General features: G+C 49.6%; 1 protein-coding gene across 2 annotated transcripts in view; it reads right to left on the reverse strand.

Moving 5' to 3' along the window:
* Nucleotides 1-11,055, reverse strand: part of Ack (activated Cdc42 kinase) — a 90,505-nt gene extending 79,450 nt beyond the window's left edge. The window contains exons 1-2 of one of the 2 annotated variants that reach the window (XM_077683770.1): nt 11,027-11,055; nt 3,491-5,164 (exon numbers count right to left, since the gene is read on the reverse strand). In XM_077683770.1, the coding sequence (XP_077539896.1) occupies nt 3,491-4,432 (942 nt within the window). In that variant the 5' untranslated portion in view covers nt 4,433-5,164; nt 11,027-11,055. Of the gene's footprint in view, nt 1-3,490; nt 5,261-11,026 lie in introns of those variants that run through there. The other variant, XM_077683771.1, reaches the window with a different exon arrangement.
* Nucleotides 11,056-23,241: the final 12,186 nt, after the last annotated feature.

The raw sequence follows: 23,241 nt of genomic DNA on the forward strand, positions 1-23,241 counted from the left end.
CAAGCATTCGAAAAGTGTTATCAATGTGCCCATATAAACTGGTATAGGCCATGAGCACTGCCTGCAAAGGCACCACTGAAAACTGTCCAGCACAATGTTTCGAAAGCAGCCACAGGCAAGCTTGCCATTGTTGCTGCCACTATCAGCCACATTCACGACTGCAATTTCCTGTGTATACACTTTGGAAACCAACATTTACACGAGGCAGTGTCAGTGTTTGCACAAAGCGTGTCATTTGCCAATGTAAATATTTGTGATGCATGTGCAGCGTAGTAAGCAGCGGTGAAACGACTTACAAAGCGAGAATGCTGCACTCGCTTATTCATAAGCGTACGTGGAGGCTCCGGTACACCTTTGGATGGAATGATGTGTCTACACAAACAAACACTTCATATTTGCATTGCGGGTGCCAACAGACTTGGCTGCCTCAGCGCGTGCTTCCGAGGGGACGAGCGCACAGTAGGCAGTGTACAGGTCGCCATAACAGCTAACCACTCATTTCACATGCAGTTGCCATTCGAAAGCAGGCCTTCAACAGCGATGCAACAAAACGATCTCAAATGTGGCACAAGAAGAGCTACGGAAAAATATCGTACGAAAAGGCTACAGCAACAAAATGATTTGAGCATGTATGACAACACCTGCCACTCGACGCTGTACTCTGCAACTAATACGCCAGAGGCAGGGGCGTAGCCAAGAAGGGCATTTCAGTGTGGGAACACCCCCTGAAATTTATGTATGTATAAAAATTACTAAAATATTGTTTGGGCGCCCGGTGCACCCTCTCTTCCTTTAAACTTTTTTTTTTTAGTTTTTGCTGTGGCCTATAACACCCCATGAAATATACTTCTGGCTACGCCACTGGCCGGGGACATATACATCTGTGACACAACACTTCATGCTGAAGGACAAAGTTGTGGACATAGAAGTCAGGCAGGTTGGTGAACAATTTCAAAGCACGTGTCCCGAACGTGCACCCCGTGGTAGATGGAACGGTGCCCTGCCAATCAAGCCCAAGACTTAGGGAAATCACGAACAGGCAAGAGCTTCTCTGGCTCAACTTGTTACATTGGTGATTTGAGTTACAGGAACTTCTTTTGTTGGCAAGAGTTCCAACCTACCGACCGCTCCAGGAAGCAGCACGAAGGAGGAGCGACCACTGAGCCGAAAGAGACTTTGCACCCCCTTCCCAAATGCGCGAGACAAAAGTATGAAATGCGGGAGAAACAACAGCCAAGGGCGACTGCTGGTGGAGCCGACGTTTGTCATCAGCCAGCTTCCTGAGCTGACCGGCTTTGCCCAAAATGTATTTGCAGCGTAACACCCCAGTCACACGGCAAATCTAGTGTCACTCACAGTGAACGACATTACCTGTTAATGGCATTCGGTTTGGCCATGAGGGTCTACACAGCGAAACAAATGTCATTTGGTAGCACCTAATAGCAGTGACAATTAGCGAGCTTGCAAAACTGCAAAATTATATTTCAAGTGCATCTAGAATGTTTTCATAAATAACATTTTTTTAAAACATAACAAAGGATTATTTTTTAAAAACAAAAATAAGAAAAATCACTGGTTTAGGTGACATCAGTAGACATCACAAGCCGAGACAAGACCGCAAAAAATCTGTATTAGGGTAGCGGCGCATTGGGGACGAGATTTTCTTTTTTGTTAGAACTTGTCTTTCTTTATTTGAAAAACAACATTAAGGGGGAAATATAGGTTCGCTAACAGTTTTAAGAACAGTATTCTTCGGTTTATTACTGAACTTTCTCCTTAGTGACGCGCCACTGCTGTTGAGGCTACTCATTTTGCTGCTGAATGAGCTCCCGAACCTCAGTTGGTGCTAAATGTCATTCGCCTCAAACGTCATTCGGTATTCTCGTGTAGTGCCGAATTAATGACATTTAAAGCGAATGACATTTACTCTAAATGTCATTAGATCTGCCGTGTGACAGGGGTATAAATAAATGTAGTTCTCGTCCTAGCTGAGTGGCCGCTTGGAGTTCCGCAGGTCAGATCCTCGACACTACTGCAGCTCAAAGAAGAAGCCCTGGGTAAAGAATGACGAGCTTTAACTGGTGTCATTGTGTCTGACTCCTGTCTCAGAGAAAAACAGGAGGGATCCTGGCTGGCATGTGACGGTACAATGCATCATGCAACTTGAAAGAAATGTCCCACAGTGGCAACGCTGACGCAATAGCTGCACCGGCAAGAAAGACTGTAAAGACGGTGGTGCAGCTTTTCTGGATGGTGTGGGATCGATTCGATTACAAATGGCTCCAAAGCTACAGCTGTGTATTTCCAACATGACTGCAAAGAGCTCCCGCTTTTTTTTTTTTTTTTTTTTTTAAGGGGAGAAGCCCCTTAGAGGCTCGGGCTGTCTGTCGTCGTCGTCTCACGCAGTCATGGTACCAAAACACAGGGAAACTCGTTTACGCCTCGCGCTAGAGCGCTTTATGCTTCAAAGACAAGAGACTTTTACAGCAAAGCTGTATACCTGTACCCCCCAACGGTTTCATCTCCACTGGTAAAAACGCCAAGGCCCCAAGAATACACTCGCACACTGCATGCTTCGACCCTCCCCAGGTTTCACATTACTGGAGATGGCTTGGGATTTTGTTGTCGCCTCCCCAACCCCTTTCATCAGACAGCACAAGGCGTATCCATTGTACCTCTGAACCTCCTCCTTCTCCTCTTCAACGGTTGCACTTTACCTCCCAGGCAAGACATGTAATGTGAACAAATGTACTGGGGTAATCAATAGCCAAAATCTTTGGAGTAAAAGCCCGTTCACACTTGCGAAGAAGCGACGCGACAAAGCGACGGAAGCGAAAGCGATCGCCACCCTTGCTGTTCACATTTGCACGCGACATCGAGCGACGGCGACGACGATTTTTTGCTTTTCTTGTTATTGCCTTGCGCTCGGAGCTAGACCTCACGGAAGTTTCGCCACTTGCGGAAACGTTGGCTTGTGGAGAAACAGCTTCCGGGTGCTTTGGCAGGATGTAACGTCAGGATATCTCACCTCCTGCTTCCGGTTCAAAAGAGACGGCGCGACAGCGGCAAAAAAAAAATTGGTCAAGACTGATCGCTCTCGTCGCGCGACGAAAGCGATGCCAGGCAACAAAAGCGACAGAAATTCCGTCACTTCCGCTCGCTTTCGTCACAAGTGTGAACGGGCCTTAACCTGGTGCCCAGTGGCACTCCGACAGGTTCAGGAGAGGAGCAGTGTTCAACGCACGATGATTAAGACACTAATTATGAGCACTTATCATTACACGCACACCCCCTCCCTTCTCTCTAGAAAATGGGCCCGAACCACAACTGTTGCCCACCCTACACATCAATACAATTTCCACGTGCTGCGAAGTTATCTGTACAATCATCGCCTCCGCCTTGCCTCTAGGGATAGAGCGTTCAAATCGCACGACTCCAAGCATCCAGGTTACTCCAAGAGCGAAGCAGCGAGGGGTGGGGTTCCACTGACCTTCTTCTGCTCCGACATGACGTAGCAGTCCTCGTTGGAGGGCAGTGCGCGCATGAGTCCGAAGTCTCCGATCTTGACCGCGTCGGCGGACGCCAGCAGCACGTTGCGCGCGGCTAGGTCGCGGTGGATGAAGTGGCGCGCCTCGAGGAACGCCATGCCCGTGGCCACCTGCACGGCGTAGCCCACGAGACGCGACACGGGCAGCCGGCGGCACTGCTTGCGCAGGTAGTCGCGCAGCGAGCCCAGCGGCGCCAGCTCGGTCACCATCATCAGCGGCGCGCTCAGCACCACGCCGAACAGCTGCACCAGGTTCGGGTGACGCAGCTGCTGCATCGCGTTCACCTCCTTCATGAAGTCCTCGAAGGCCCCCGGCTGCGACAGCGCGTCCTCCTTCAGGATCTTCACCGCCACCGGGATGGTGCGCCCGTCCGGGGCGTCCCACTCGCCGCGCACCACGACGCCGAACGAGCCGTCGCCCAGCTTGCTCGCCAGCGTCACGTCCTTCTCGAAGATCAGGCACGTCAGCGAGCCCAGGTCCGGCGTGCCCCCCGTCGGGGACGCCCCGACGACGGCCGAGGAGCCCGCGGGCTGCTGCGCCGAGGACGTCCGCGTCTTGGTTCCTCCTCCCAGGGGGAGCAGACGATTCCGCAGGTTCCGCATCCACTGGGACGCGCGGTGCTTCTTCACGGTGTCGAGCAGACGACGCGCGGCCGGCTTCCCCATGCCGATTTTCTCGAGGTCCTCGGTCTGGACGAAGTCGAAGTGACGCGGTCGCGTCACCTGTAGCTCGTCCCGGATTTTTATGAAGAACTGCTCTAGCTGCACCTCGCGCAAGATCTCGAAAAGCCACTCGACGCCCGCGTCGTCGCCCGCCACTCCGTGGTCGGCCGAACCCGCGGCTGACCGCCGGAGCGTACCGCCGCTACTTCCCGGCCCGTTCATAGCTTCCGGCCGTTTATGCGGCGCCTATTTTTCTAATCGGGGCTATAGTTACAGGACGGGGCCGTCCGCCATGAAGGTAACCTCAGAAGCATGTCCGACGATCACCGCACACTGTCAACTCCGTAGCGTGCTAAGCCTCGTCGAGGTGGATGACTCCCACGGCATTGTGACCGGTGTCGTACCTCGTCGGCTTGTCTAAAACAGTAAACAGCAAGTTTCAACTCGCTGTGTCTCCAACAATGGAAACAATCGGAACACCCCACACACTGTCCGCTTCCCGTTGGTTTCCCGTATGCTTGTGTTTGCGTCTTGTTTTGACGGGAACAGGCAGAACAGGTACGTCACGGACGTCACAGGTAGCGTCAGAGTGGTGACGGAATACCCGTAGTGAAACTGTGTTTCGGTTTCGGTTTCGGCATATGGGTTCGGGCACACTTCTGAATGTTGTAGAACATCACTGACACCACATTACCCGCACTCGTGGACAGCTTTTTAGTAAGCTTTACAACTTTCCTGCTCATTTATTCATCTTAAACTTCGGCACCGTAGTGCTTGTTGGGCCCTTCCAATTTTCGCGACTTATTCAACCTTAAATTCGGATTTTTACTTCTTTTTTTATTCTAATATTTTCCCATGTTTCACAGTATGCTGGTGCCTTGAGCTTCGGTGGCCGTCTCCGCAACTGGGTGACTCGGATGCTGATTCCTTTCTCCTGCATATGTCTGCGGCTACCTAGGATGAACGAACGTGTTAAATATTAGGTTCTTTCCGAAAAATGCTGCTCTAGAGCTAGCGAAGGTAATGGTTTAAACAACACAGACCATTATGCGAAAAGTCCGTCAAAAGGCGCCATTGTGGCTCGTCAGTCGTGTGCATAAATTAGAAATAAACTTCGTCAAAACTCTGGAGGGACAACTTAAAATTTAAGGACAGCGAAAGGCAGCTATAACAGAATTTGTAAACACGTAATGGGTACAGACCTCACCTTTGCAAACCGCGCACAGTAAAACAACTAAGGAAACAGTGTAGGGAATATTCTTGTACTGTTCCGTTGCTATTTTCACTTTCAGGGGAAAAGTGGAACAAAACTTTTTCACTTTGAGGGAAAATTCCTTTACTTTGAGGGTTATAAAGTGAAAAATGTAACCTAACTTCTAAAATATATTTTGAGGAGAGGTTAACGGTAATGGATTCTCGTAAGTTGACAGCTAAAATGATTGGGCAACCTCTACATGAAAAGTATGGACATGCATGTGGCTAAGAAAATCTTGAAAGCTAACGATGAATTATGTAAAGGTTAGGGGATCTCGAGAAGCAAATACTACAGCCAAAATAACCAAAAAAGAAGCAGGCAAAACAGATAAGATCGACTATATGGAAACTAAAAAATGGGTTTCGAAAACATATCTTTGGAGATGTACAGCTAGGGAGAGAAATTTGATATAAGGAATGTGCGAAAATCTCTGAAAAATCCAACGGCAGTGCTTTGCATTTTGAAGGTGCAGCAGGTTGCCTGAACAAATTGTTTCGAAGTATACATATATATCCAAAACGAGGGGGCCTGCGCGAAACAGAAAAGCTATTCGGAACATTCTGTTGTAATGTGATTGTGTCAGAGCCAAATACACATATGAGAGAAGTCTTCGCCTTCTAGAAGCCGTAGAGTTTCCAGCAAGCACAGAAAAAAAAAATGGCGGGTGATTACTATATTCCCTAATGCGATATTTAAGCACAGCAGCAGTGCGCTGAGGCAGCACTCACTCGCGGGGTCTCTCGACGGCAGCGAAGGCGGAAGTAAGAGCTGCTCTACTCCACATCCGCCCAGGGTCAGCTCCAGGACCAGACGGAATTACTATAACAAAATGTTATGTAACTTGGGCGATCCTTCAATCTCGACTCTCACCAAGTTTTTTTTAATAATTTTTGGACATCCGGTACCCTACCCAGTCATGGAAGCACGCAAAAATCTATCTCATCCCGAAACCAGGAAAACCTCTCAGCATGGATCACCTCAGGCCGATATCGCTTTCGTCTTGCGTGGGTAAAGTTCTTGAACACATCATCCATGCACGGCTAACGGCTTGCTTGAAATGCGCACGTAGTGGAGGCTTCGCCGCACAGCCGAGGAGTCAACAACAGCCGAGGAGTCAACAAAGCCCAACGGTGGGCTCAATCTTAACACCCCCCCCCCCCCCCTCACGTCTGTCTCGACAACGTGCAAGAGCGCACGTGGCGCCTTCTGGAGACAGGTAGCCTACCCTGTCGCGCGCTGCTACATCGCATTCACCCCCTCCCCGAACTGCCCATCATGCGGCATTCCCGCCACCTTATCCCACACCATGTGGGCTTGTCTCAATGATTTTTTTCACTGCATCACCTGCGACGAGCTCCGGGAGAGGGCGCTGGACAGCTCTGATCCGGAGGTTCAAGCCTCCCTGACGATTCGGGCTGCCATTGTCGCCGCCAGGCTAAAGCCAGCGAGCACCGCGTCCCCGGAACAGAGCTTGACTCAATAAAGTTCACCTCTCTCTCTCTCTCTCTCTCTCTCTCTCTCTCTCTCTCTCTCTCTCTCTCTCTCTCTCTCTCTGCAATTCTTAAAAACCTTTTTTTGTCGCAACAAAATTTTCTGAAGGTTTGATCACGGCCTCCGCAATCAACTCGGCTGCCGGCAACGCGCCACCGGCAGCCGATCACGGAGGCTATGGTTTGATTGAGTTGTGGACCCCCAAAATCAGTGACAATAATGAATTCTAGAGGAGAATATAGTATTATAAATCAGCATCATGATCTTTTGCGGCAATATATATCGGGGACGGTAAACGAGTCCTATTATCTGGGATAACTTAGCGGCAACCATGTATACATGCACGTCCCAGGAAATATTTCCTTTTTAAGGTACTAACACCTAGGGCCTTAAACGTAGGTACGAGTTCAATTGGCATTGAGTTTAACAGGATGGGTTGATCAACTATAACCGTTTTATTCTTGCTTCGGAATAACATTGCTTTTGTTTTGGCGGTGTTTATTTTTAAACCATGTTTGAGAGCCCACTGATTTAATGTATCCACAGTAACGTTTGCTGTGGGAACGAGCTCATTGCCTGTTTTACCGGTTACAAATATGCTTTTACCATCTGCATAGATAATAAATTTAGTGTCGGAGCTTATAGTTAAAATGTATTTTATAAATATATTATAAAGGAAGGGGCCTAAAATACTACCTTGCGATACGCCACAAGTTACTGGCAAGGGATCACAAAGGAAAGAATCTATGGTGACTATTTGTATACGGTGTTGCAAGTATGAAGCGATAAGAGAGGCTGTATTCCCTCGGAATTCAATTAAAGATGCTGTGTGTTCCGAAACTCTTGTATGTAAAGTAATACAGTTATTTAGACCATATACATTTAATGATATATCCAATTTATTTCTAGTTGAATTATTCTTCAACATATTAATAATCATGTCTCCACCGCAAATGAAATTGTAGCGGTTTTCAGTGACCAAAGCAAATATCTCTATTCGCTCCAAGAAAAGAGTCACGGAACCACCAGGGGGCCGGCAACAAACTGTAATTATTGTGTTTTGCAACTTAACTGACAACAGTTCACAGTCACCAGAAATCATTGAACATCCAGGCAGTGTGATTCGGCATGATAGCACTTTTTAACTAAGATATATAGACCACCACCTATGGAAGTAGTGTGATTAACATAAAAGGTGTTGCATGTAGTCGAAAAAAACTGGCACCATCTCCCCTCCGTGGATGATGGCGAGGGTGCGGAGTACGGGGACTCGAAATGACATCCAAGTTTCGTCCCGAGTGACATCCAAGTGGCACCCCGACCATCATTCGATTTGAGCGGTGAGTTGCACCTTGGTTATCCCCTAAATGAAACTGCAAGTCACGGCTGAAATCGAATTTCGCTTGATTTTCGCTTGATGGTGATGTGCGCACGGATAGACGCGGACGGACATTGGGAGGTCCTAAGGTACTCCGCACCATTACAGGCGAGGGAGTAAGCCGTTTGACTCTCGATTTAAGGTCGTAGCCCAATGGGTAAGACGACTGACGCTAACCCTGTCTGGTCTACCAGACACAGGCCTGAATCCTACCGGTGCCTGTGGGATTTTTTGCGATTGAACTGCTATGTGCACGGACGCGGACGGACATTGTGTGGTCCTAAGGTACTCCGCACCCAAAACAGTCTCGGCATCACTAGACCATGTTTCCGTTAACACTATGGCATCGAAAGAGGGTGATAGAAAATAGCCAGCGCAATAAAGACGAGGGCGAGGAAGGTAACAGCCGCGCTATGTCTGTTACCTTCCTCGTCCTCGTTTTTCTTGCGCTGGCTATTTTCTATCACCATGAACCAATACCAACTCGCCCAGCTTGCCATCTTGGTACATCGAAAGAAGGCTTTACCTGATCAGAGAACAGCGTGAGGTTAGATTATTTATTTTAGATGCGAAGCATCTCATGCTCGGGGCTGTGTCCCTCTTTCTCTTATCGTTGTCCGCCGTCCGCACTCTATCTACTGCGCATGCGCGTCTCTTCAGCCCCGTCAGCGTTTGGCCTGACGTCAGCGCAGTCCACTATAAGAAGAAATAGTTAGGCGGCGCCCGGTTTCGATCCCACGACTCTCTGGCCGCAACGGGAGGTACGTGGCGCTCTTCCCACTGCGCTACAAACCGAGACGAGAGCAAGTGCTACGAACGCGCCTTATGTCCTTCACTCATTCAAACTACGTCAAGAAGCTACTGATACAACGAAGGCACGCGAAGCTGAAGGTCAACGGAAAAGACGAACTGAAAACTTTAGAAAAGGACGTTGAATTTTCCGTGGGAAAGCTGTGGCGGGAAGCGCCACGCGCCTTGCAGCTCAACCAAAGTAGAAGACGAAGAGGGTGGGCAGCGGGGTAGGAGCGTGAGCACGCAATAAAGAAAGACGAGAACCAGGAGGTGTTCGATCAGGTAACGCGGGTGTCGGTCTCTTCGCTGTCTCTACATTTCTCTAACTCTACATGGGGGTTCACACTACGTTCCCATTCCTGATCCGATAAATGAAACAACATAACAACAACGCAATGTAACCTACACGGAACCCCCATGATGCTTCGCATCCTCCTCATGGTTGCCCACGGGAAGATGGTGTAATTTTTTACTGGCCTTGCATTCAAATGGAATGCCTTAAATGATTTGTAGAATTGTTCGCCAATACACCATTTAAAATCATTGCGAAGCACATAATGTCCATTATTTGTACTCATCATGGTTGTTCGATTAGAACACAGCTATGTACCGGAGCAGTGACGTCACTCAATGCTGTCCAGATCACTTTCATTATAGATGCGAAGCGCCTTATCGCCTTCTGTCTTTCTTACAAACACGCGCCCTTCCTTCTGCCACGCGAAGCGATAATTATCGCGTATAGCTTTATTTTGCGCCTGCCAAAGTAATCGCCTGTTGTCAGCAGTCAAGTTGTCAAAGAACTGATGTCATTTGGTCTTACTATCCTGACTAGAGCGCACTTCCATCCGTTTCTTTTAGGTGCGGAGTTCCTTAGGACCGCACAATGTCCGTCCGCGTCCGTGCGCATAGCATTTACAATCGCAAAAAATCACACAGGCACCGGCAGGATTCGAGCCTGTGTCTGGTAGACCAGACAGAGTTAGTGTCAGCCGTCTTACCCATTGGACTACGACCGTGAGTTAGTGCCCGAGAGTCAGACGGCTTACTCCCTCGCCTGTAACGGTGCGGAGTATTTTAGGACCTCCCAATGTCCGTCCGCGTCCATCCGTGCGCACACCACCATCAAGCGAAAATCAAGCGAAACTCGATTTGAGCCGTGAGTTGCAGTTTCATTTAGGGAATAATCAAGGTGAAACTCACGGCTCAAATCGAATGACGGTCGGGGCGGCAAATCGGATGTCACTAGGGGCGCAACTTGGATGTCATTTCGAGTACCCGTACTCCGCACCCTCGCCATCATACACGGAGTGGAGGTGCTGAAATTTTGAAGTGGTGGATTCGATGCCTCCAACTTTCTTTTTTAGCGTCGCAATATCTTTAATGTTCGTTTCAAGGTTTGCAAGGACACTGCCATGCTGATCTGAAAGGTGTTTCACCGAATTTTCAATATCAGAGATTTTCTTCATTAGCTCCGAAAGGGCATCAACTTTTGCAACGAGTGGTAGAAGCTGTGTCGTCTTGTCGTTGGGCTCTTTCACTTTACTGGCGATGTTCAGCTCATCACACTGACGTCCGTTTTTTTTTTTTTTTTTTTTTTAGCAGATTCACATGTAGCGTACTTCCAAGCCGCCCTTAAGCTATCACCTTTGCTACGGTACGTAGCTGCTGACACCCCCGAGCCTTTTCCTACAGATGATAGGCATATTCACAGTCCGAACATGTGACAAACATGCCATCCTCTAGCTGCTACACATTCATTACAAGAGACGCATTCCATCTAAGTACTCATAGCGGGATGAATAAACAAGCAGATTTTTCAGTGGCACAAACATCGGCAGCAGCAGCAGCAACGCCGACAAGAATAAGCGAGACCGCAGTAACTAAAGGGAGATTCACCAACCTGCGGTTTTTAGAAGACAGCACTTTGAAGAACTTGCATTCCAGCCGCCGCCACCGCTGCGCGCCAAATGCCCGGCGCTTCGAAGCTCCTCGGCTTATGAGCCCTGCTTCGTCCGGTGACGCAACCGTTGTCGCATCCGGAGATGGGCCACGTTGCAGACGGCTTGATAGTTGTTTCCAGTCTTCTTATCTCCGGCGCATATGCAACAGTAAGTAAAGGCAGCACGGCGGAGAAGCGGAACCTGCGGTTCTTATAAAAGACAGCACTTTGAAGAACTTCCATTCCAGCCGCCGCCTGAGCTGAAGTTGAAGGGAAAATGTGCGAAAGATAGAATTCGCAAATCCTAACCGCCGAAGATGTCATCAACAAACAGACGATCAACGGTGTGGCGAGTTATAGCCGTACGCCTTTTTTCCGCGGAACACGTGTGCGGGTAACTACAGAATGGCTTATTGCTACCTGACGAGCGGCTTCGTCCACCATAAAAAAGTATCTGAAGAAAATCGTAGATTGACCGTATATCGTTTTGGCTGTGACATGCATGCCGGTAGTTAAACGATTCCACTTACGCCGCACACTTCTATCGTTAGCAAGCTTGTCTGTGGTAAAAGGACGTGTGCGCGCCTATTCAAATTCCAGTTCATCCAGCAGGAATCGCCAGAAAAATGGGTTGTGCTATGCGACTCGAGGTCCGCTCTTCATTGCATCCAATCTGCCCTCCGCCGCGGCCCATACGAACAACTTGCGGTTGAAATCCGGTGCTTATATGACACATTAGTCAGGCATAGACATGATATCGTTTTACAGTGGCTCCCAAGCCACTGCGGCATTACTGGGAACGAACAGGCGGATAGAGCGGCTCATGGCGCCCACACAAGTGCAAGATTGACCCGCATCCCTCTATCACGCACTGATGCTGCAAGGTCGCTGCGGTTCATTGCCCGGGAAATCACTCTCGCTAAGTGGAATACACCCGAGTTCTCTAACGCTCGTCTTTACTCGCTCGACCCTAAGGTCCCTTCTTTCAGGGACCTTACTCGACCCAGATTTGCAGCGCCACCTACCTAATAACGTGCCACGCTCGGACGTCACCTTACTTTGTCGCCTGTGGCTAGGTGTTGCCTTCACCGGTGCTTACTCCTACACCATTGGAATGGCCAACAGCCCTGCTTGTGATGCGTGCGCCACCGACGAGACGATTGAACACCTTCTGTGCCATTGTGACCGCTTCATAACGCCGAGGCAACAGCTCTCCACCACACTTCGCCGACTCGACGACCTCCCCTTTACAGCGCAGACAATTTTGTGCCATAGGCGCTGTCCGACACAGGCCGAAAAGGCTATAAAAGCCCTACTGCTCTTTTTGAAGGACACGGGCCTGTCTGAACGATTGTAGGGACATTACTATAGTGCAGTGCCTTTAGTTCGCCCATTTTATCAGTGGACCGTATTAGTTTTGTGCATTTTCTGGTTGTGTGCGTTGTTTGCACCGCCTTTATAGTTGCCTGGTCACGCCGTGTGTTTTTTCTACTTTTCTATCTCTCATTTTCTCCTTTAATATGTACCGCTGTCCTTTCTTTCCCTTTCATTTCCCGTATCCCCTCCCCCCTGAGTAGGGTAGCCAACCGGACAGTATTCTGGTTAACCTCCCTGCCTTTCCTGTACTATTCCTTCCTTCCTTCCAGTTAAAAATTATCTTTCTCAACATATTACGATGGTGATGGTTACGTTTCAAAAAAAAAAAAAAAATCGGTCTCCACAACCGGTGAGCCCCATTGCCACCTCCATGACGGCGGTAAGTGCAGTCAGTGCGAATATGGAAGGAAGCATAACACCACAATGTGCTCTCTTTAACAAAATGTGACAATAAGCCAACCAACCAATCTGTGTCACAACAGCCCTCTAAATTTTCTGAGCGGCGCATTCCCCCTCTGTCCCCCCTTCATTTCGCCTTTTTTTCCCGTCCACACTCAGCATCGGTATATTATTACAGTCAAACCCGACTATATCAAACCCGTTTACATCGAATTATTCTTTAAACCAGTCTATTTCTAGGCACGGTACATTTGCAATAAGAATATATGGCAAAAATTACGCTTATATCAAACAAAAATACCAGTGACAACCGATATATCGAACATGCCGCAAAAGTGCCCACATAAGTTGGCTTTCCCTCGGGGCAGAGGAGAAATTCCGCCGGCACCCCCCTCAAAGTAGTTTAGCCGGGGTCGTTCCCCGCCCTCACCTGGTTCTCCCTATCGTGACTGCGACATCGCGTCGTGTAGGGCGAGCCTCCCCCCCCCCCCCCCCCCCCCCCCCCCACACCCCCCCTTGCAAGAAGTGATCCTGGCCCGCCATGCTTTTCCTTTTTTGTATTTTCGTTCGTTGTGTTTGCGTCGTTCGCGCTTTGCAGGCTTTTTCGGAAGTGCAGCTGTTGTGGCTAGCGCTAATGTCACTAAATAAAGGCTTAATTACTGGCAATATGTAGCGCGAAACCGTCAAATTTGCCTTTCGCTGTGAAGCTGGAAATAGTAAATCAAGCAAAGTTGGTGAGAAGTCGGACGTCCCCGTCAGGAGCGAGATTGTCGAAGTAGGTTCTGGGCAGATGTCACTGAAGAAAACGCCCGAAACTACTTCAAATCTCCCGCCTTGCACGTGCCGGTGATGACTGGAAATCCTGAGGAGTGCAAAGAAGCCACCGCCGGTGTTGCCGAAGTGTTGAGCGAGCTGTCGGAATGTCTGGGCGCCGTTGCCGGATCAACGGTCGGAGAGTTTGTGAGTGTGGATGATGGTGTCGCGAACACGGTAGAGTTTGGAAGAGTCACTCACTCTTAACAAAAAAAGCTCGTAAAAGGGTAGTAACGTCTGTATTTACTAACTCCTTAAGGAGTTTACTACCCCCCAGAACGGTAGGTAGGTCCTACCCATGGGCGTCCGGAAGGGGGGGCAAGGGGGGGCAACTGCCCCCCCTTGGAGATTCGGATATTTTTATGCACTACAAAAAAGCTGCACAGCTTGGTTGGCCCATAATTAAAATAACTTTGCCCTGAAGGGCGGAAGAGAAGAGAGAATGACGCCGACGTTCTCTCCTTTGTCCCGCCCTTTAGCACAAAGTTTTTTTAAATTATGCACGTGTACCAACTTGCCCAGCAATCCATGCTACTCAAATTATTAGTACACTCAGGTCCTGCGTATCCGCATGGAACGCCCTTCAGGACTTCGGTCAACATTGCACTTTAGACGGTGGGACTCTTCGACTTACAGTCTCGGACTCGCCACCGACTCCCCGAGAAGCAGTCCGGCATTAGATTTTCCCATGCATACCTATGGCTTCGGGGAATCCTCGGACTACCCGCGGACTCTCCACGGTGAGTCCGAGACTGTAAATCTAAGAGCCCCACTGACTGACATTGCCGGTCATGTGACGGCAGTGAAACAGACTGCCTGTGATGGCTATTTAAGATAGCGAATTGACGTTTTTTTTTTTTTTTTCTTATAGCTCTAGATTTATGCAGTCTTACCGCAAGAACATCAGTTTTCGGACAAATTTGCAGCCATATCTAGCTTAAAATCTTCACCGCTACAGGGAGAGTGTGACATCCTCCCGGGCCACGGAGGAGAACCTTTTCTTTCCTCCATGTCCCGTCCCATCACCTTGTACACCCTTTCCTTCGAAATTGCGAAATGTCGGCACAACCCAAGCCCCGAAACAAAACCTATAAATCAGCCCCTCAAAACGCTTGTACGCCTTTATTGCATTGAAAGTGAGGGAGGCCGGTAGTATCTTTATTGTGTGAGATATTTCAACAGATTCATCACACATGCCATCCCGCAATTTGCCCAGAAAAACTCGAGGCGTCTGCAGCTGCTATTCAAGGAACATTCACGGAGTGCAGTTGTATGTATGTGAACGTATTTTGCTGTGTGCTGGCGATCAGTTGTCCTAAGTCAAAAACCCTCACGCAGCGAGGCTGGCCACTCTTCTTTACAAAGTGACAGTAACTTTTCGCATTTTCTTTATTAACTTTATTTCTTTGTTTGGTAATAAAATCCAATGTATATTCTCCAAGTCTTGTTCTAATTCGCTGTTTGTAATTTTTGTAACCACAAATAGCGCCTTTTTGGTGCTATCCAACCGTACCCCCCCCGCCCCCCCCCGCTAATGGATGCCCCCCCTTGTAAAAAGTTCTGCGGACGCCCTTGGTCCTACCACTAACTGTGGAACCGTTACTAGTCTAGATGTGCAATTAGTAACTGCTGCTGGTTTAATACTAACATTCACTGAAGTAACACATTCTATGAATAATTCAACATAATAACTACAGCTCTTTTTCCACACCAAATCACGATTAAAAAGTTTTTGCAAATCTACATGCTGTCTTGTATATGCTCACATTAAAATGCACAATTCTAAAATTATCGCTAAAATATTTGATTTTTACGACAAGCCCACCGACTCTCTCAGAGGACTTTTCGCTGCTGGCTATAAAAGCAAGAAGAGCAGGCGTATTTCTAAGGTAACTAAATAATACTCGCTCTCCTCGCGCATCCCGTTGGTTTTCTTGCTCAATTCAGTTGTTGATTGTCCACGTGTGGTATGTGCGTGATGAATGTGTCTGTCGCGCTGCGCACTCAGCAGATCCACATTGTTACGCGTAGCTTTTTACTAGGTCATGCATGACCAGTTAGTATAAAAGCAACTAAGTACCTAGTCAATTCTGGGACAAGTAACTCTGTTAGTAAGTGCGCCGACCTTTTTTTAAGAGTGCTTTATTGCCGACATCGTACCAAGCGGAAGTAAAGGCGGGCGCAATGAGGAAAGCAACGACGACCCTTCTCCCACAACCTCGAAAGTGATTGGTGCACTCGCACCAGTCCCGACGCTTCCTCGCAAATGTGAAAGATTGCGGCGTCAGCTGCCCCGACTATTTACGCAGTGAAGAGAAGTACATACTGTCTCAGGCAGGGAAGGTTGTTCAAGCAGAAGACATCCGACTGTTTCGGGCGAAAGTGGGGCAGTTTCACCGATAAAGTGCTTTTATGACGTCCGATTCCTTAGCTTGCTTATATCAAATTATCCCCTATATCGAACTGATTGATGTTTTTTGAGAGTTCGATATATCCGGGTTTGACTGATCTAAAACACAAAAATATAAAATTGATACAAAACTTGAAAATGAAATGATGTTTACGCGCACGCTATATCTTTCCGTTTAGGTTTCTTTTTGTAGGTGGAATATAACACCACCGAAAAATATTTCCAGCTACGCCACTCCATCCCAGGAGAGGCAACGAACACGGTCATCTAACAGCCCGAGACCTCGCCCAGCAGGCCACGGTGGAGACGCAGGAACCCGCACCGCTCACAATTAACCTTCCACGAAATTACGCAACACCACAGGCTCGATAGAGCAACGCTCCCCGCACCACATTCAGAACTCAGGATGACTCAGGGAACTCCATTCAGACTAACACAGACTAACACATTTCCACATCCAATAAGAGTGCACCCTATCAGGATGCACCTACGCATGCGCCAACACAATTCGACGCCCCATGTAAATTGTGCAACCAGCCAGCACTCTCAAACACATTATATGAGACTGCGACAAAAACTCAGACCTTTCACCCCTTTCCTCATCCCATGAGCAGCGGGAGGCACTGTTCAGCTCCCTACCTACATATCAACTTCCCCTGGTCGCTGGAAGGCATCTCGTGCCAAGACGGCGCATAGGGATCACCCCGCAACCTCTGTTCATTATTACTATTATTATTCCTTATTTAGAAAGGGTGACTCTAAGTATAGTCAGGGATGGGGAAGGCGGTAAAGGAGGTGAGGGCATCTACACCCTTTTGTGTATCCCCCTTGGTACTTGCGAAAGTCCGCGGGGACATGACAGTCTCTTTTGGGTGAGCCCGGTCCAGAGGAGGCGAAGCCCACTCCTGGAAGGTCTTTATGTTCGGCGGAAGATGGGCTCTTCTCTCCGCCGCGAGACCCGAGCACTCCCACAGCGTGTGCTGCATTGTGGGCCTCGTTGGCGCGTGACACGAGGAGCAGTTCACGATGGTCGTCTTCCTGGAGTTCTAGGGGGTTCCCTCTGGTGTCTTGAGCGGCAGGGAACGCATTCCCGCCACTTTTCGAGCACGCCCTCCGTAAGAGCAGCCCCGACTCCTATCTTGTGCAGCAAGACTTGGGTCCAGGCCCGTAGCCAGAATTTTTTTTAGATGCGAAGCATCTCATGCTCGGGGCTGTGTCCCTCCCTCCCTCGTTGTCGTTGTCCGCCGTCCGCACTCTACTGCGCATGCGCGTCTCTTCAGCCCCGTCAGCGTTCGGGCTGACGACAGTGCAGTCCACTATAAAAAAAAATAGTGAGGCGGAGCCCGGTTTCGATCCCACGACTCTCTGGCCGCAACGGGAGGTACCTGGCGCTCTTCCCACTGCGCTACAAACCGAGACGGGAGCATGTGCTACGAACGCGCCTTATGTCCTTCACTCATTCAAACTACGTCAAGAAGCTACTGATACAACGAAGGCACGCGTAGCTGATTGTCAACGGAAACGACGAACTGAAAACTAATGGGAACTTCAGTCGACCCTATGGCTGCTTCGCATATACTCAGGGTTTCCTTACGGGAAGATGGTGTATTTTTTTTGGGGGGGGAGGGGGGGGGGAGGGGGCATTTGTTGAAGCCGAACTATTCACGGTAGGCACTTCATTGGCGAAGTTATTTTATGCCAGTTTTGTACAATCGTATTTCAATAACGGGGTATATTTTGTGCGAGCGATTGTTCTCAGCATATTTGATCAAATTAAAAAAGAAAGCCATAAAGTAAAAAGAGCTAAAAAAAACTTTAGACTACAAAAAATGGTTTCATCGTGGCATACCCAAGAGCTTACCTTGGTGCCTGGCGTGGGACTGTAGGCTGTACTCGCATCGCGCCACGCGAGTTTTGGCGAGATACCGAGGCCACACGATTTAAAGCGAATGATCTGCAGTTCTGAGAATTTTGCTCCTCATTTAATGTCTGAAGTTTTGTATTGTGCTCCGAAGCCAAATATTTCATAGAGCCGGGTTGCGGCGATGGGCTAGGAAACCATTTTACCTACTTTAGATGTTCTTTAAACAAAATTACGAGCACAGAGCCGTTCTAGTTTTTCATCTCCACAAAATACTGCTTCATTTGTTGCATGTGGATTTTAGGGAGACCCTAGTTTGATTCTAGCACGTTTTCATGGAAAAAGCCTTAAATTAAGAGAATTCTTCAACTTCAATGCTTACCTTAAAGATATTACTCCGAAAACAATGACCTTTGAAGGTATGTTGACCTTCTGGTTAGTTCAGAAGTCTCCCATCGCGAAGCCAATCATTGACGGTCACCTATATCAGCGCAGTCATGGGCGAACAGCGCAAAATATTTGCAGACCGCTCTTGTCAAGTACTCCGAAAACCCAAGACGCAGATAAATATTGCCATGAAATGGGGTTTAAACCGCAGGTTCGGCGAAGTTGTGGCTGGGAAGTTAAGAATTATAACAGGAGTCCAGCGACTTCCGAGCAATTTCCACGGAGCCCGCCAGTCTTCGAGACAAAAAATTCACGCATCTCCACGAAGCGAATCATGATCGTTCTGGGGATCGTTCTGGGGAAGCATGGGGGATTGTTCTTACCGTAAATCACCCGTGGCCTTGCCCACTCGCGCATGTAAATGAGTGAAAACGCGTGCGTACAGTATATACAATTACAATCCAATCCAATCCGATAATATTCAATTTAATCCAATCCAATCCAAATTCAATCTAATCTAATTCAATCCAATGCTCCTAGTGCATCCGCAACACTGTGTACACGAACGCCAAGGGACAAACCATGGGCAAAGCGAGGTTCTTAAGTGATTCGCCCCTAAAAGTCTTAGGTCAAGGAGAATAATCTTTCCACTACATGGCGTATAAGACAGAAAACAAGAAAGTTACGCCGCCCACCTTAGCCACCACAGTCGTGTCCCACGCGATCATAATCTCTGATTCTAAAACGGCCGTTCAAAATTTCGCTCGTGGCCTTATTTCGCCCCTCGCCCTCAAAATTCTGGCTCAAACTTCCCCAAACTCCCCGGTAGAACTAATTTGGACCCCGGCTCATGCCGGCCTCGGTGGAAATGAGGCAGCCCACGTCGTCGCTCGAGGACTTACAATCCGAGCGGGCCCCAACCTCGTTCCCTACCATGGGGCCAGATCCGCCAGGGACAGACTGACACCTTACCACGACATTGTCAGTCATTACTGCCTCGCCCGCCGCAAATACCACCCCCCCCCCCCTGCCCATTCCCAGCTCACCCACGCGCAGGAACGCACATGGCGACTCCTCCAGACTCACAATCTCCCTTGCCGAGCGGTACTTCACCACATCCACCCCTCCCTTTACCCTTCCCCCAATTGTCCTGCCTGTGGCACACGCGCCACTTTACACCACTCCATGAGGGGCTGCCCTAAAGACCCTTTCCCTCTAATTTCCTCCGACGAGCAGTGGGAGGGGGCGCTGGGTAGCTCTGACCTAGGGACACAACTCTCCCCCGTGGACCGGGCTACGCTAGTCGCCGCCAGGCTGGAGCCTGCGGCCACCCCGACCCCTTAAACCTACCGCAAATAATAAAGTTTTTTCTCTCTCTCTCTCAACGCACTTCTGTTTACTCCTGAAGTAATGGAAGGCCTTGGAGATGGTCCCAGTGAACTTTGTTTTAGTGCACTAATGAGTCTGAGAACGCTGCTGACTATAACCTTTCCGCGAAACGCAGTAGTTTCAGCACTTGACGGAAAGAAACACGCAAAACTGGCTTGATTAGAGTTTGCACTACATGTTTCCAGGGCGCTCTCTGCATTTGGGAGCGCACCCCGTGGACCAGACGTCTTTCCGAAAAGGCTTCAACTAAAGGCGTCGCAGAGACTGAACCGCTTGAAGCACAACTATGGGTGAAGGACAGTGCTGCGAGAACAACAGGACATCCTGTCAGGATTCGGAATCCCGCTGACGCATTATGCCTGTTTTCTGCTATATGTCCCTTTTGATGACCCTGTAGGCACTGCTGTAGCAAAGCGCTGTTGCCTTTTTGTATAGCCGGTATTCAATGGCGTGGATTGCATCAAGGCAACCAAGTGTGCGCCGCCATATCTGTGGCCAAGCGTCTGTTGCTAGGCGACGTTGTGCGCACGGCCCGCAGATCAGGCACCCCTCTTCTCCTCCATGCAGCCGTGCAAGTGCGTCGTCACTCGTTACGTCGGGCTCCGCGGGATGGCGGTACTTGTCCATGCTAAGCACGACTGTGAAACACATGGCTGTGTCTCACGTTACAAACTACCTCACCGAACGCAAAGTATTGCCTCGAGTTCAATGTGAGTGCGATTAATAACATCTCTGTTGACGCCACCGTTTAGAATCGGATTGGAACGGAGCAGATGACGCGCTCCGGTGTTTTTTAAAGACGACAGTCTTTCTTGGGCTACTTAAACCCAGAAATTTTGGTCTGTCTGTCTGTCTGTCTGTCTGTGACTCGATTCAGCCACCCGGCCAAAGCAAAATTGATATTGCGCAATAGACTTATATATTCACAGCCAAATGTAAACGTCTAAGCCCTGTTTAAATGTTCATACTTGTCAACTTTGTTGAACAAGAACAAGACATTACGCAAATATAAGACAGGAAATTAGTACACAAGGGATATTTGCAGTGGTCCTTTATTAAAAAAATTCCTGGATGCTTGGTTTTTCGATAGCAAATGATATTCTATATTTAATGCAGAACAACGCGTACCGCCTGCGGTTGCCCGGCCACCTCCTGGCGGCATATGAGAAATCACGCGGCAATAGCAAAGAAAGGTTCCACTAGCTAGGTTTCACGTTCTGCTTGGAACGCACGTGGAGCACGACAATGCGGTTCTATAAATCTTGAAGTCGGCCACCTCAATTCACGGGCGTCTTCGCCGTACTGCAGCGCTGGCATCGAGGAACCCCGCCTGTAGCAGTGGAACGCGGTAAATTCAAATCGCCTTGAGCAAACCTTTAGTGTGCTTACCTTGGGATGAGCGCGACGGAACAGGAACAGCATGAGAGGTGAGCGGGAAAGCGAAGGGGGGCATTTCCTTGGAAAATGTCTACAAAGACTATCGTCTTTTGACGACATTTGCAACGAAAGGAGCAGATACGCGGTCTTTTTTTTTGTTTTTTTTGTTCGGCGTGCGGCTGCAGGCCCAAGCCGCGTCATGTCCGCGGCGCATCGGCCATGTCTGTGGCCGTTTCCAGTGCTACCAAGTGAAGAAATTGACCGCTAAAGTTTTCAACGAATACCGCCTATAGTATGCGAGGCTGCCAACATGTGGGGGCGGACGGATGGTTTTCAGCAGGCGGAGAAACAGCGAAGGGTGCGGAGGAAAAGAAAGAGCGTTAAACTCGGCGGACATGGAAATTGTTCACCTATTTCTTCCACCGCCTTTTTTTCCTTCTCGGGGCGTCGACACTTTTGACCCAGACGCTCACTCACTTCGCTGGACGGGCAGAGACAGGCTTGTGTCTTACAGGGAGCTGACTACTCATTACCGGCTTGAACGAGCCCGCAACCCCCCCCCCCCCCCCCCCTGCTCATCCATCCCTCAGTAAAAGGCAATCTGTGGTTTGGCGGCTTCTTCAGACGAACTCGTACCCGAACCCTGTCGCGTGTAGTCATTGTTATTCTGGGCAGTTTTCAGATAAATGTCGGAGATGCAAAGAACGCATGTCCTCAGGCGACTTCTCAGAGCCGCAAAATTAGCAGTAATGAGCAGTGGGAGACCGTATACTGCTCAGCTCAGACCCGGCGGATCAAGTCTGGGCCGTCCAGTTAGCCGAAGACGCTGCTAGGACCCAAGGGCTTCTGGCCGACGCCTAGGGTGGAGGTCTGCAGACGCAAGACAAGCAGAAGGTGCAGCTGGTACCGTGCTGGCCCAATGCCTGAGTATGGTCCCCCTGAGATAGAGCGTGTAGCCGCCGTTGGTCCATTTCGCCATTCCGTACAGGCGCTTGCGCCGCTCCATGGAGTGTTCTTCGGCCCGAGGGTCAAGGGCGAACCATCGCCTCTCTGGATGAGTAAACGGAAACACGTGGCCCTTCCGCACACGGCGTCGATGAGAAGACGAGAGAAAAAAATGTGGCGCATTCTGAGTGAGGTCCCTTGAGCCGCTGTCAGCGACACTGTGCATTGCACCCTTCTCCGAGAACGGCTGGGCCCCCAAAGCTGCATCCGGTGTTTTTGTTCCTCACCAGAGAGGGTAAGCTTAAGCAGAAGGGAACAGTTTTACAGAAGGGAAGCTCTCGCTTACGCGTGCTGCCAGGAAAATAGTTGGGGAGTCAAGCTGGAACCCCCCCGCCCCCCCGCCCCCGTACCACACTTTCGGGGAAGGGGGGGGCTAGGGCCTCCCCCTCTCTGGCTACGGGCCTGCTTGGGTCCCCCTGGGAAGTCCTCCTGGCAGTGGTGTTGGGTCATGGGGTGCTGCGGCGTGGAACTTCGCCCTGCTCTCTTGCTTGGCAGCTTAAAATTTCTCTCTCTCTCTCTCTCTCTCTCTCTCTCTCTCTCTCTCTCTCTCTCTCTCTCTCTCTCTCTCTCTCTCTCTCTCTCCCTCTCTCGCCAAGCGCAGAGAAAGGATGCACGCAGTAGTCGGGTCTTCCCTTCATGGACTTTGTTCCGCCAGTAGCTTCTCCGGCTGGCCCCTCGAGCACGCGTCCTATAGTTATCTGGTGTAACTTCACCTGGCGCACCCACACCGCTCCTCCTTCTACGCGTAGACAGGCTCGAGAAACGCGTGGACGCTCTCGAACACAGAATGAATGCCAGATTCGACCGGCTGGAGAAGTTCCTGTTCGAGAAACTCGGAGCTCCCTCTGCAGCCACCGGCAACCACGGCAACAACGGAACGCAACAACAACAACCATGCCCACCCCAACCAAGACAAGCCTAAAGATCTGGCACTGGAACGCCAATGGCTTCCAGTGCCGAAGAGCCGTACTACAGCAACACCTGAGGTCCATGAAGTCTCCCCCTGACATTATCATGGTCCAAGAAACACACACGGAGCAAGCACCAACCTTGCCGGGATACCGCACACACGCCAGCCCTCCCAGCGCACGGGAATGCGGCACGGGAGCAGCACAGGGGGTCTGCACCTTTGTCCGCAAGGGGATCACATTCATAAAG

Source organism: Haemaphysalis longicornis, unplaced genomic scaffold (genome assembly GCF_048455015.1).
Source record: "Haemaphysalis longicornis isolate Haplotype H1 unplaced genomic scaffold, Haemaphysalis longicornis Haplotype H1 scaffold_9, whole genome shotgun sequence".
Lineage (NCBI taxonomy): Eukaryota > Metazoa > Arthropoda > Arachnida > Ixodida > Ixodidae > Haemaphysalis > Haemaphysalis longicornis.